This window comes from Octopus bimaculoides, chromosome 1 (genome assembly GCF_001194135.2).
Source record: "Octopus bimaculoides isolate UCB-OBI-ISO-001 chromosome 1, ASM119413v2, whole genome shotgun sequence".
NCBI lineage: Eukaryota > Metazoa > Mollusca > Cephalopoda > Octopoda > Octopodidae > Octopus > Octopus bimaculoides.
In genome coordinates, this window is record NC_068981.1 from 41,321,051 (window position 1) to 41,335,561 (window position 14,511).

At 35.9% G+C, this 14,511-nt stretch overlaps 2 protein-coding genes across 3 annotated transcripts in view; one reads left to right on the forward strand and one right to left on the reverse strand.

Moving 5' to 3' along the window:
- Positions 1-3,009, forward strand: part of LOC106878928 (N-acylglucosamine 2-epimerase) — a 28,739-nt gene extending 25,730 nt beyond the window's left edge. Inside the window, exons 9-10 of the mRNA XM_014928291.2 lie at positions 1,560-1,647; positions 2,865-3,009. Coding sequence (XP_014783777.1) covers positions 1,560-1,647; positions 2,865-2,947 — 171 coding nt within the window. The 3' untranslated portion in view covers positions 2,948-3,009. The remainder of the gene's footprint in view (positions 1-1,559; positions 1,648-2,864) is intronic.
- Positions 3,010-6,191: 3,182 nt separating this feature from the next.
- Positions 6,192-14,511, reverse strand: part of LOC106878939 (N-fatty-acyl-amino acid synthase/hydrolase PM20D1.2) — a 27,964-nt gene continuing 19,644 nt past the window's right edge. For both annotated transcript variants that reach the window (XM_014928311.2, XM_014928310.2), the window contains 5 exons: positions 12,997-13,058; positions 12,332-12,410; positions 10,857-10,928; positions 8,872-9,037; positions 6,192-7,414 (listed from right to left, as the gene is read on the reverse strand). In XM_014928311.2, coding sequence (XP_014783797.1) covers positions 7,191-7,414; positions 8,872-9,037; positions 10,857-10,928; positions 12,332-12,410; positions 12,997-13,058 — 603 coding nt within the window. In that variant the 3' untranslated portion in view covers positions 6,192-7,190. The remainder of the gene's footprint in view (positions 7,415-8,871; positions 9,038-10,856; positions 10,929-12,331; positions 12,411-12,996; positions 13,059-14,511) is intronic.

Sequence of the window (14,511 nt, forward strand, 5' to 3'; positions counted from 1 at the left end):
GTTGGCTGCTCAAGAGTGGGCAGCGAAAAAAACCTATTTGTATATGCTCCACAAGGGAAAACAAGGAACGTTGTTTACAACGAGGTGTTATAATCACAACAGCAAGAAAGTATGTACATGATCACCTTCTTTTACGAAACTTCATTGACTTTCATATATTTATATTGATATATATATATATATATACGCGTGTTTGGGTGCGTGTGTGTATATACATCTCTCTATATAAAGATGATGCGTAGTCTAGACGGCGTTTTTAGATTTCATTATTCTCTTTAACCCGGGCAACGCCGGGTATTTCTGCTAGTATATATATATATATAAATCAAACCAGTATGCTTCACTGGATGTGCAATGTCAGTGTGCATATTCGACAGAGTGTAAGCATCTTGAGAGAAAAGTTAGGCATAAGAATTAGATGTGGAGTACAAGAGAGACGACTGTGCTGGTGAGGACCGCTGTGTAAAGAAGTGCCGATCTCTAACTGTCGAAGGAACCTGTGGTAAAAGTAGACCCAGGAAGACATGGGATGAGGTGGTGAAGCATGATCTTCAAACTTTGAGCCTCACTGAGGCAACGACTGGTGACCGGGACCTTTGGTGATATGCTGTGCTTGAGAGGAGCTGTCAAGCCAAGTACATCTGTGCTGGTGGCACGTAAAGAACATCTTTTGAACATTAGGCCTCACAGAAGCAAAGTGGCTAAGTTCCTTTCAAGCGTTGGGCCTTGGGCATCACGGAGGCAAAGTAGCTGAGTTCCTTTCAACTGTTAGGCCTCATGGAGGCAAGATGGCTGAGTTCCTTTTGAGTGTTGAGCCTCACAGAGGCAAAAACCAAGACCTTTGGCATTATGTTGTGCTTGAGAAGAAGACCCATAAAGCTGAGCAAAATCAGTCATGGCAGATACTGGTGTCATGCAAATTGGCAGCCATGCTGGTGGCATGTAAATGCACCCCAATGTCATGCAAATAGCACCTATGCTGGTGGAAGGTAAAAGCACCCATTACACTCTCGGAGAACCCAGTCATAGCTGTCAGACAATTTCTGTGACCACATCATCCCTAACATCTGGCCACCAGGCTCCCCAGACTGCAACCTCCGTGATTATTGTGTAAGACACAGCTGAGTGAGAGACCAATAAAACTCCTTGTAACACCAAAGATGAACTGAAGGCAAGGATTGTGGCGGCATTCACCAACTTAAACAAGGAGACCATCCAGAAGAGTTGCATGAGATTCTGAAGTCTTCTGGAAGCAGCCCTAAATAGCACATAAAAATTAATCAGTAGCTGCACGAATTATTGCATAATGATTCAAGACTGGTTATACTGTATTATGTTGAAAAAAATTGTATATTGAAGTAGTAAAATGATTTGTTCATTCCATTTTTTAAAATATTTTTCATTGTAGATACTCAATGGATATTTTGTTTAAGAGATTGAATGATCTCTAATTTCCAATTTTGTGGTAGAACACAAGCATATATGTGCTTAATACAGTAGATACCAGGGTTATATACCTCACTGGACTTATATGTGCGTGTGTGTATTGATATTTTCAGTTTAGTGACCCAGATTATGGGGAATGGTTTGGTTACCTCAAGCAAGAAGGTCAAGTCAACCAGAATTTTAAAGGAGGAATGTTCAAAGGTAAGAAAACTGTACTGTGTTGTTTTAACTTTATAGAAATTGACGTTGATGCAATTTTATTATGGAATGACATATGGTTGCAGTAGTTGGGTTGCAAATTTAGAAAGAATTATGAGCATAGCTACAAAAGGAAAGACATCCAAGAAAGCCTTCTTCAGTATTGTTTTGAAATATCAACATACCACCATTTGTATCACAGGGGAATATAGTGTTTAGGCATATTAAACTAAGCCAATAGTATTTAGTTTTGTATGCATTTATGTACACAAAACCTCACAATATGTAAACATTCTTAGTTCACACATAGTGAGAACTTCGGCAATGAAGACTCATCAAGCCAAGTGAAATCATAGTCATGACTGATGCTGGTGTCACATAATTGACACCTGTGCCAGTGGAACATAAAAGCAACCATGCTGGTGGTACATAAAATGTACCCATTACATTCTTGGAGTGGTTAGCATTAGGAAGGCATCAAGCCATAGAAACCATGCCAGATTAGACTGGAACCTGGCTTACCAGTTCCAATCAAACCATCTAACTCATGCCAGTATGGAAAGTGGATGTTAAATGATAATGAGATATATATATATAATTTACTAATCATAATAATTGGTACTTATTTTATCAACCCTGAAAAGATGAAAGGGAAAGTTAACTCCAGTGGCATTTAATCTTAGAATGTAAATTCAAAAGAAATGCTGGTAAGCATTTTGTCCAGTGCAGTAACAATTCTGCCAGTTTGCTGCTGCTGCTGCTACTACTACTACTACTAATAATAATAATAATAATAATGATAATGGTTTCAAATTTTGTCACGAGGGCAGCAATTTGGGGGGAGAGGACAAGTTGATTACTTCGACTCCAGTGTTCAACTGGTACTTATTTTATAGAGCCCAAAAGGATGAAAGGCAAAGTCAACCTCAGTGGAATTTGAACTCAGAACATAAAGACAGACCAAATTCCATTTTGCAATCATCAAAGGAATCTGAAGGATATGAAGGAAATGTAAAATGATTGCACTGTGAGACCACATATTAATCGACAAGAGAAATTCAGAACTTAGACCAAGCTGAAAGCCAGTGCTTCTGGTTGGTTTGCATGCAAAGTGGCAAATGATTTCAGACACATCTTGTGTATTCCTTAATAAGACATACATCTCTATGTAAAGTCATTGTAACTCTCTATATTTTCTTCATCTTCTATCTATTCCCCAGGGTGTTACCATCTTCCACGAAGTTTAATGATATGTGAAAAATTACTACAAGAAGTGTTGAACAAAATAAAACCAGGAAACTAAATTTTTCTCAAAATAGTTTTAAGCAATTTATACCTTTTTGAATAAACAATTTTTTTTGAGTATGCAACTTCTGTATTATTTAATGTTTTGTAATGTTTTCAATTCATGAATGAAGTATATTTTGTGTAAGTCAAGACACTATGGAAATCTGATGATTAGAGCATTCATTTGTCTCCTGGTAAGTACTCTTCACTTTGAAATATACTGAAGACACCAACAGAAAACATTCCTTAATGAAGAGCATAGAATCACATATTTCATGACTTGTCCTTCTTTTGATAGTAAGAAAAAAAGTAAAAGAAATAGGTGCAGGCATGGTAAAGTGGTTAAAAATTTCATTCTGAAACTACATGGTGTCAGGTTCAATCCTTCTGTATCATACCTTAAGCAAATGTCATCTACATTCCTGGATTGACCAAGTGAATTTGATAAGCAGAAATTGAAAAGAAACTTATGACGTACATACAGGTTACAGCTTTGGTTCTAGAAATGAGGTGGAAGCAAGGCTGCTAGACAAATGACTTGTTGATCTGCAAGAAATCTGCCAACCACCTGATCACCTATCAATATAGTAGTCACACAAACCATATTGACTACATTCTCACCAGTTAACAGAGTAAGTAGATGCTTGTAAATGCAAAGTCCTTCCCTGGTGAAGAATCTACAATCCAACATAGGTTCGTAGTTAGTGATTTCAAACTTAGACAAGGCTTAGAAACATAAACCCATCGGGAACGGAAGCTATGACAGCTTAATAATTCATTGAACAGTCATTGTGCTAACGTTGATGGCTGCAGCCCTAAAATTGTGCTCTTGAGAGGGACAATGTGGAGGTAATTGTGGGGCTTTTGTCTGTATCTGAATAGAAGATCTGCACAAATGCTTGCCAGGTAGCATAGGGTCTTGGTACATCGTGTATTCAATTCAGTGAAGTACATTGAAGTTTGATGGAAAAGAGGAAGTAACAAAAAGATATAACATAGAGGAAAACTGGAAGTTCTTATGGGACAACCTACTGCTGTGGTTACAGATTAAGTCTGTGGTTAGTGTAAAATTCCAGCCAAAGTGGGTGACAAGGGAGTGCAACAGGGAAGTAGCCATGGTCATAAAAGAGGCAGACTTGTGAGAATTGAGAGAATGGGAGCAGCAGAGAACTATATTAGGTAGCTAGAAGAGAAACTAGGAGGAAGATCTATTTAGAAAGGAAGAAACAGGAAGAAAGAAGTTTGCCAACATTCCATGGCATGAGGACCAGAAGCATGATAGGAAGGCAGTGAATCAGAAAAAATTAACATGTTGTAGGAGACAAATGTGTACAGAAAGATAGCAGTATATTTGAACTTATTAATTCTGAAAAAAGGCATGGAAATGTTATTATAAAAGGCTACTAAATGTGGAAAATGAGTGGGAGAAAGAGAGTCTTTCTCATGTGCATCTGCTGGAGAGATCAGCAATTCTTGTTGACAGTAGTATGATAGACAAAGCAATTAAGGATATGAAGGTGAGGAAAGCTCCTGATCCAGCAGAAATTACTGCTGAAATGCTTAAAATATCTGGTGGTGTGGAATACAGCCTAGTTACCTGTGTCATCAATCACGTTGTACACAAAGGTATCACACCCAACAATTGGTGTAGCAGCATCATAGTCAACTGGGATCTTTTTTAAAACGGGGGCCACATTTTTCATTAATGTTTTACGTAGTGTTTTTGGTACTGAAAGACTTTCAAACTTCGTATACTTATCTATTTTGTGTTATAGAACAGAAAAATATTTTTGTATTCGAATTTATTTCATGTAAAAAATTGTCTTATTTCGATAATTTCAACCAATCACTGACAAGTATTCAGTTGTTTACATTTAGTCCTTTGGCTGATTAAGCCATAGCTTCGTTTTATTTGCTTTTTTCATTTTAAATTTGCTTTTTTCATTTTCTTTTTTTTTTCTTCGTTTTATTTGCTTTTTTCTTTTTAAATTTGCTGGTTTACCCTAACCCTAACCCTAACCCTATCACCGATAGAATTGTTTCAGAATCGTTTGTTTATGTAGTCGGCACTTAATGTATATCGGCTGAATGGACGTCAGTGATTGGTTGAAATTACAGAAATACGACAACTTTAACAGGGAATAACTTAGGGATTTCTTTTTTTTTTAAGAAGACTAAGAGAAAAAGATGTTTTATATGACACATTCTACCAGTGTTCCAAGTTTCAAAGTGTTTCGTTAATGAAAAATGTGGCCCCCGTTTTAAAAAAGATCCGTCAACTGTTATGAAGGCAAAACGAGATGCTTTAGAGAGAAGTGATTAGAGGTATCAAATTGCTGGACCTGGCCATGAAAGTTACAGAAAGAGTTACAGTTCAATTAATTAAGGAAGAGAGATAACCTAAATGAGATGCAGTTTAGCTTTGTGCTGGGGAGAATTACTTTTGATACTCTCTTTCTAGTAAGGCAAGAGAAGTATTTAACCAAAAGTTAAAACCACTGTACTTCATTCTTATTTCCTTCATTTCCTCTCAATTGATATTCACCATTGACCATGCTTTCACTTACGTGTCCCATTCAGTATCCATCTTTATCCCCATCACATTCCTCTCGCACTCTCATGAAGTTACCAACCAACCAATCAACCCTTTCTGATCATTATTGCCTGTTCTCATATTGATTATGTACCCAAAGGATATAGCCTCACCAATTGTTACTCTCTTTCCAGCTTAGAAAATCATGTATCTCCTCTTCAGCTGTGCCTGTCCCTATATTATCTTCAACTTCTTGCAACCTGGTATAAAGCCACCTCCCTCAACATTACATCCCACTCAGCTGGTGGGTTTTGTCTTGCAAATTACAAGTGACCTCACTAATGCTGGTGCTACAAAAAAATAAAAGCACCTAGTATACTCTGCAAAGTGGTTAGCATTAGGAAGGGCATCAAGTTGTAGAAACCATGTCTAAACAGATACCAGAGCTCAGAACAGTCCTCTAGTTTGTAATTGTTCAGCCTATGCCAGCATGGAAAACAGATGTTAAATGATGATGATGATTGTTGTCATCTTCATCATCATCATCTGTCCATTTTCCATGCTAGCATGGGTTGGACAGTTGACAGGCCCCAGTGGGTTGAAGCACTATGTCTTGCTTTAATGTGTGAGTTTTAGTATGGTTTCAGAGAGTGCTGGGTGTGTTTTACGTGGTATTAATATTAGAGATGTTAGCTTGTGGTGCAGAAGTAAAGAGTAGAAAACAAAGTATGATAGAAGAAAAAGATTTATTGAGAAAGGATGATAGTGAAGGATAATGTCAGGGTTTAATGTAAAAGGGGAAAACAAAATAGTAAGAGTTATGGGGTGAATTGAGTGGGTGGACCCTGTCACAGGGTAGATTGGTGCACTTTCCATGACTGCATATGTTGGATAGTTGATCAGGATCCAAGTTGGTTCTTATTGGAGTTACATAGAATTATTGTTGATGGAGGCTGATAGGGAAGAAACTGAGACTGTTAGGGAAGAGCATGATAATTGGGAAATGGAAGAACTAGTATCAGGAGGTTAGTGAGGGCGAGAGAAAGTTATAAGGATAGTGGGTGTGTTGAGTAGAAGGAGGTGCTCTGCTACCCAACATTATATATTGATGGCTAGAGTGGTGCATGAAGGAGATATATGTTAATATTGAGGAACCAAAATGTATCCTCAAGGTAAAATTTCTAAGAATGTAGTGACAAAAGAATCAGAGAGGATGAGTAAAGGCTACTGAAGTCTAATCCTTCCCAAGTCAAGTATCATTATCTGGAAAAATAGAAGACAGGAGGAGTATAAAGATATGGGTAGAGGAAATGGGGTTGGGAGTGTTCTATAAGCATAGATTGAATGCTTTTCTTCTCAATTATGATTAGCATGGTAAGGTGACTGGAGGAAGAGATGATACGGAGATGAGAGTGTATAGAATAGGCACAATGGATAAGAGAAGAGAGGTGAAGGCACAGAATTGGCAAGAAATGGTGAGAAGATTTAACTCTATGACAAGACTGAATACATGAAAAGTTCAAAACCAATAATAACAATAATGATGATAATAGGATAAACAAATATAAAATTAGAATTTTAAAAAAATGAAACAAAAAAAAAACAAAACAATTCTTTTCACACACATTCTATATTAAAAAAGACAACTGTTTTATTTGTATGCATTTTCACATGCATATTGCAAATTGCATATTTGTATATTATAAAACAAAGGATTATTTTTTTCTCATAGCTCAGTATGTTTCTTAGAACCCAATTTATCGTGATTTGAATTCAAAATTACATGATAATAAAAGTTGATAGCTTTTTCATAATTTGATACTGATATTTTTTCATTATCTCCATGAACCATACTTGCAGTCTCTGGTGTTACAAATGCAGGGTTGAATCGGTAGATACTTTTCGTCAAATGTTTATAGTGGCGAGTATCTGTGTTGGCAAACATTAGTCCTAAAGAAAAGAGAAAAGTTAAACATTAAAAGATTAGAAGTTTTTTTTTTCTAAATATGATTTCTCTTGATGGAACATAAAATCAGTTTTGTAGAGCATTTGCTTTAATCAACTGAATTCATCTATGCATTGCCAGAGTTAATTTTTTGACTTTTGGCGATGCAAGATATCTATTAATGGGTGATCATTTCCAGTGATTGGATGTGTAGCCAGTCATATATAACAATACTGTTATCAACAGCACATATTTTAACAACTCTGGAAATATGAAATGTCAAAGTAACTATTAGAGGATTTAAAATTAGAATGTACGTATGTATGTATCATCATTTTATGTCCACTTTCCATGTTAGTATGGGTTACATGGATTATTGTTGCAGTCCTAGAGTGGTCAAAGGACTACATCTCACTCATAAGTTTAATTTTCAGCAGTGTTCTAGAGTTGGATGCCCTTCTTAATACCTAACACTCTATAGAGTATACTGGGTACATTTTTTCATGGCACTAGCACTAGACAGAAAAGTGAGTGAAAGAGTGGTGGCCAGAAAGGTGGATAAATTGTGAGATAGAGATGGGGAGAGAAGTGGATGAGGGATTTTAGGAGGGCATGTGTAGTCAAGTATATGCATGGGTATGTATAAGTGCTAGGTGTGGAGGAGATGAAATCCTTATTTATAGTGTGAGGAGTACTAATGAAGGAAGATCCAACCTTTACTGTTAGGGTGGAACTGGTTGCCGAAGATATATTCCTAGACCGGTTTTAAACCATGGGGTGCTCAGGGCACTTCAAATTTAGTGGGCCCTTCATACACATGAATATAAGCGAATTATGAAAGTTCATACGTATATGAGTACCACACATATTCTGCACAAATTCCTCTCCATGTAAATGCAACCTTACTCATTCTCTCCCCACCAACTCCACAGATATCAGTATTTTCAATTGTATGGCACCTCACCTGTTGGCATCTCCAGATGCAAAATCTTGTCATCCCTAGACATCTCTGGTTGAGACTTGAGTGCAAGTCATATAAATTAAGGCAAAAACCAAAGAACAACAACAACAACAACAACAATAATAATATTAACAGCAATAATAATAATAATCCTTTCTACTAAAGGCACAAGGCCTAAAATTTTGGAGGATGTGGGCTAGTTAATTACATTGACCCCAGTGTGAAACTGGTGCTTATTTTATCAACCTCAAAAGGATGAAAGGCAAAGTTGACCTCAGCAGAATTTGAACCCAGAATGTCAAGCCAGATGAAACGCTGCTAAGCATTTTGCCTGGTGTGCTAATGATTCTGCCAGCTTGAGAGAAGATTCAAATAGAATATTAAAACTGAATTAAAATTTTTGGCAACTAAATAATGAAATCAAGTAAAATTTATTTTGAATAACAAAACTTTTTTTCATAATTTATTAATAAAAGCTCAAATATATTTCAAAAACCTTACCTGGTACAACTATTACGTCAGTGTATATTTCTCTGATGCTGTTTTTCAATGTGTGGTAACCAAAACTATTATCATCATAAGGTGAAGTAGCAGAAGGCTCTAAAGAACCCTTGAGAGTAATTTTCACCCTATCATCATTGATAATTTTGCGATCATATTCAACTACCTGCAAATAAAATAAACATACAACAGACAATTATTTTTAATACTAATATTTTGTAATGAAGTTTAATCATTATTGTGACAGTTAATCAATATTCTACTCAAACCATTCTAATTAGCCTGATCTTTTTAATATTAATTATTTTCAACATGACAAGATACAAATTCTCAGTGAGATACAAAAATTTCAATCACTAAGACATCATCAACTAAGAATAACTTTTATTTGCAGCATTCTCATGGAAAAAAATCCACTTATAATTGATGCCTGTTTTGCCTTAAATCCAAATAGCACACATTCAACAAAAAACCTGTTAAACTCCACATATGCACTGTTGCCATATGCAAAAATAAAAAATCCTCTATTTGATCCAGCATAGTAACCAATCCTAATGGCATCTTTTCAGGTAACTTTACCCTCTGCAATCTCTCTAAATCTATAGGAATCTATCCAATATACCAAAGAGACACACTTGTACAAATGCTGGATCTTAGAATTGCTAATGATTTCCCTTAACAATCCCACAAATATATATTTCCAGAAACCAATGTCAAAGCTCCTACATGGTTACTTGACTTGGTAGAAGGCAAATTTTCAAATTATACCCTTGCTCTTGAAACAGTTCATGATAATACTGCAATACTAGTCATTAGGCATGACACCTGCTTGTATTACATGGTTTACAATTGAAGTGACAACCCAGTACCCTATTTTGCCAGATATTTTAAGCATCCTGCTGACTATTCATGACAGTCAAGCTGGTTTTCTTGTTTTCATATTCCTTTACTGCTACATAAATAAGATATAGAATTTAAGAATATCGAAAGATATCATCTGGAACATGTTATATTTTGTTCAATTAACAAATATTTCTTTCAATTTTTGGTACAAGGCCAGTTAAGAGACGAAAGGCAAGTTGACCTCAGTAAGATTTGAACTTGGAGTGCAGAGCGTTGGAACAAATACCAAAAGGTATTCTATAGTGAGTCTGCCACTTCACTGCCATCTATAAATTTGCAAATATATTGTTGGTTTTGTATCAGTAGAGTTGTAAGTGAATATCCTACCAACTTTTGCACTGTACCCTAGGTAAGGCACTAAACTATTCCTACTGCACCTATTCACCAGCAATGCAAATGTGAAGAGTTAGAGAATGACAGGGTGGGAGCTTACCAAACTAACTGCAAGCTAATGAGTAATGAAATGTGCTTTAGAACTATGGTAGTACTCGGGCATAACCAGAACCAAAAGTAGTATAGCAGCTCATCTTTTCCATAGGCATTTCAAAACCATGTTTAAATAAGTTAACAATGGAGTCTCTATGCAATCACTCAATCTGCTTGAAATAAGAGTAAAATCTCCCTTAAATCATCATGCTACCAACTTAAACGAAGAAGACACATTGAATAATGTAGCCTTTGATACTCATTGCCTGCTGGATCAGGGCTGACCTGGGGAACAGAAACATGTTTATGTTTAAAGATACAGAACATTTTCATAGTATATTAAACTATAAATTACATAATGGTCGCGTGCGTGTGTGTGCTGTTAGTTAAATATAACAAATTATTAATGCTAAGACCTTTTTACTGTTTATAGCAGTAAAATTAGTGGTAAAAACAAAACCTGACCATTTAAACCCAATTCTAAAGTTATTTTGTGATACACACAAAATCTGAAGAAAAATACTTACAAAATTGTTTTTTTTTTGTTGTTTTTTTAAATCACATGAAATAGGAAAATCATCTTCTGAATAAAATCAAATTTGAAGACAGTCAAGTGCATTACCTTATTGTTTATGAAGGTTGTTTGTAATAATTACCTGTTCAACTGTCTGTGAAGGATGGATGCGATGATTAACTATCGCTTCAGCTGATGCAGGAAGCACATTTTCCTTAAATCAAAGTAAAAATAAGTTATATAAGGAAATGCTTTTAAAAGTAAGATGATAACTCAAAAGCAAAATATAATTAGGAGCCTAAATACAAATGTAGTTATCGCTAAAGAGCAAGAACAGCCTATTTATAAATAGATCAACCACACCTCTATGTTATCCAGTATCAGCATCCATCAAATATTCTCACCATGTATCTAGCTTTTTAATATCTGTCACACTCTCCTGCCCCTCCCATTATGCATGCTGGTACCAGGACAGAATAGACCCGGTACATTCAGTTAAGCATATGGTTGAAAGGAGTGTTTAGTCCTGTCCAAGTTTTGACAATCTTTCAAGTGCTGATGACATGAAAAAAAAAAAAATATCAGCCACTTTACAATAAACCTTGTAAAGTGGCTGGTGTTAGGAAGGGTATATTGCTGTAAAAGTCAGGGCAAAAATGAAACTTATGAATGACATGTGGTCTTCCAACCCATCCAGGTGAAGAGTGTGAATGACATGTGGTCTTCCAACCCATCCAGGTGAAGAGTGTGAATGACATGTGGTCTTCCAACCCATCCAGATGAAGAGTGTGAAGGCATGTGGTTTAATGGTTAGGGTATTCAGCTCATCATCGTAAGGTCATGAGTTTGATTACTAGCGGCGTGTTGTGTCCTTGAGCAAGACACTTTATTTCATGTTGCTCCAGTTCACTCAGCTGACAAGAATGAGTTGTACCTGCATTTCAAAGGTTCCAGCCTTGTCACATTCTGTGTCATGCTGAATCTCCCTGAGAACTATGTTATGGGTATGTGTGTCTGTGGAGTGCTCAACCACTTGCATGTTAATCTCTCAAGCAGACTGTTCTGTTGATCAGATCAACTGGAACCCTCATCATCGTAACCAATGGAATGTCAGTTATTGTTCAATCCATGTCATCATAGAATACAGACGTAAAATGATGATGATGATATGATCTGTATTGCATGTATTGCTGAATACCTTTTCTAATTGCTACAATACTCAAACATCCAATAAATGCAGTATCAAATTTTCAGTTAATCAAGTCAGATGTGTAAATATGGATACATTACTTAGCCAACTCACCAATGTTGATCAAATAGCTTAATACCTTAAATATTCAGCTATTACACAAATGCACAAAAATACAACGATAAAAGTTAAGGCTTTGAAAATTTATACTTCATAACTGCTGGTAAAAAAATTTCATTTGTAACAATCATAAAAAAAAAATTCATTTGTAACAGTCATAAAAAAATAAATTTCTTATCCAAGTCAAAAATGCATTAAAACATCCTCATTGTGATCCATCCCTACTGAAAGATCTTATTATGTTTCATTATCATCATTATCGTTTAACGTCCACCTTCCATAAGAAAAAAAGTTGTCAAAACATTTACCTTAATTCCTGCATTAAATTTGGTCACAGCACTTACTGTCCTGACAAAAGCATTTGTTGATGATTTGCGAGACAAAAACCTAAAGTGAGACATAAAATAAGTAGGCTTGAGTAGATAGCTATTATTTCATCTGTCTTTATATCCAACAAATCCATTTTTTATACAATTTTTTACTCAAGAGAGTTTCTTATTCCAATACGAAATTTTAACAAAATTAATTATTGTTCACATATATTCAGGTATAACACTATAAAGTTAAAAATAGATTGAAATATATAATTGTGTATAATGAAATGATTAAGTAAATATATAAATGCCTATGTCTTTAATACAATTATTTTATTGTGTTAATTTTGTTGTTCTTGTAAACAACAGAAGCCAAATAGTCAACAATGGAATTACATATATCCTTAACATAATATATGATTGGAAGTAATTAAAAAACTCTAAGAACTAAAATACGATGTTTGCCACACAAAGGGAATAAATGTATCTTAAAGACATTAAAAAGGTTTTTGCAAACCATGATGAAAAAAATTTTTTTCTGAAACCTATTTTGTTTCAGAGTAACAGGGAAAATTACAAACTGAGTAACTACAATTACACAATGAAATAACTATAGTTTTTATAAGAATTCCAATATATAACTGGTTTGGAAAACTCACCATGACACAGCAGGTCTGAATAACCAAAGATTGGACAGTAAAATACGAGGTATGAGAGGCAACTGTTTAAAATGAAATTAAAATAAAATGACAAAATAACATTAATTGTGATGCATTCAATCACTAAATTTCACACTATATTTATTTATCTTTTTATCAAGAGAGATTTATTTATTTTTATCATTTTATCACAAGAGACCTTTTCCACAGCCCCTGAGAATGGTGGCTGGGAGGGAGAGAAGAAGGTATCCTCAAATCGTAGATCTGGCCTGAATGCTTACATGAGGGTGGATGCTGCTAAAGTTAACCAAAGACCAGATAATGGTTTATACAGAGTAATAGATTAATCCTACTTTCCATTTGTACAGAAACATAAAATTAATATATTGTCAATCTCTAAGTGGTGACATAGCAGAATCATTGGCATGTTGGGAAAAATGCTTAGTGGTAATTCATTTGTCTTTACACCCTCAGTTCAAATTCTGCCGAGGTCAACTTTACCTTTCATCTTACCAGGGTCAATAAAACATGTACCAGTTGAATACTGGGGGAGGGGGTCGATGTAATTGACTTACCCCATCCCCTGAAATTGCTGGACTTGTGTGAAAATTTGAAACCAATATATTGTCAATATAAGACCATAATCATTATATTTAACTGATAGTCACTGCTAGTCTTGACATTTTGTTACCTTAAAAGTCCTTTCATTCATAATACACTAAAACAAAATTGTCACTGCTGAATAATTATGTCATTCATTGCAAAGCCATTAAAATAACCAGGTGCCACATGAAAAGTACCAAGAACACTCTGTAAAGTGATTGGTGTCAGGAAAGGCATCCAGCTGTAGAAACCAAGTCAAAGCAGACTATGGAACCTGGTGCAGCCCTAACCTTGCCAGTTCCTGTTAAGCCATCCCACCCATGCTAGTATAGAAATGGAAGTATGCTGATGATTATAATGATTAACTAGTTAGTTAAGTTTAATGTCTATTTTACTATGATTTTAGAGCTGACCAGATGTACAGTATAATGGTGTATTTTACGTGCCACCTGCACAGGAGCAAGTCCAGTGACACTGGCAACGACCTCGCGCGAATGTCTTTTCACGTGCCACCAGCACAAGTGCCAGGAAGGCGACACTGGTAACGATCACACTCAAATGGAATGGTGCTATTTATGTGCCACTGGCACAGAAGCTAGTCAGCTGCTCTGGCAACGATCATGCTCTGACGGTGCTCTTAGCACTCCACTGGTACAGGTGCCATCACGATTTCGCTTTCACTTGCCTCAACAGGTCTTCGCAAGCCGAATTTAGTGTCCAATGAAGGAGATGTTGGCATGGGTGCCAGTCGTTGAATTTGGTTCAATTTCGATTTCACTTGCCTCAACAGGTCTTCAAAAGCAGAGTTTAGTGTCCAATGAAGGAAAGGTACACATAAGTGGGCTGGCTACATCCCTGGCAGAGGCCTCGGATTATGGTCTCACTTGGCTTGCCGGGTCTTCTCATGCACAG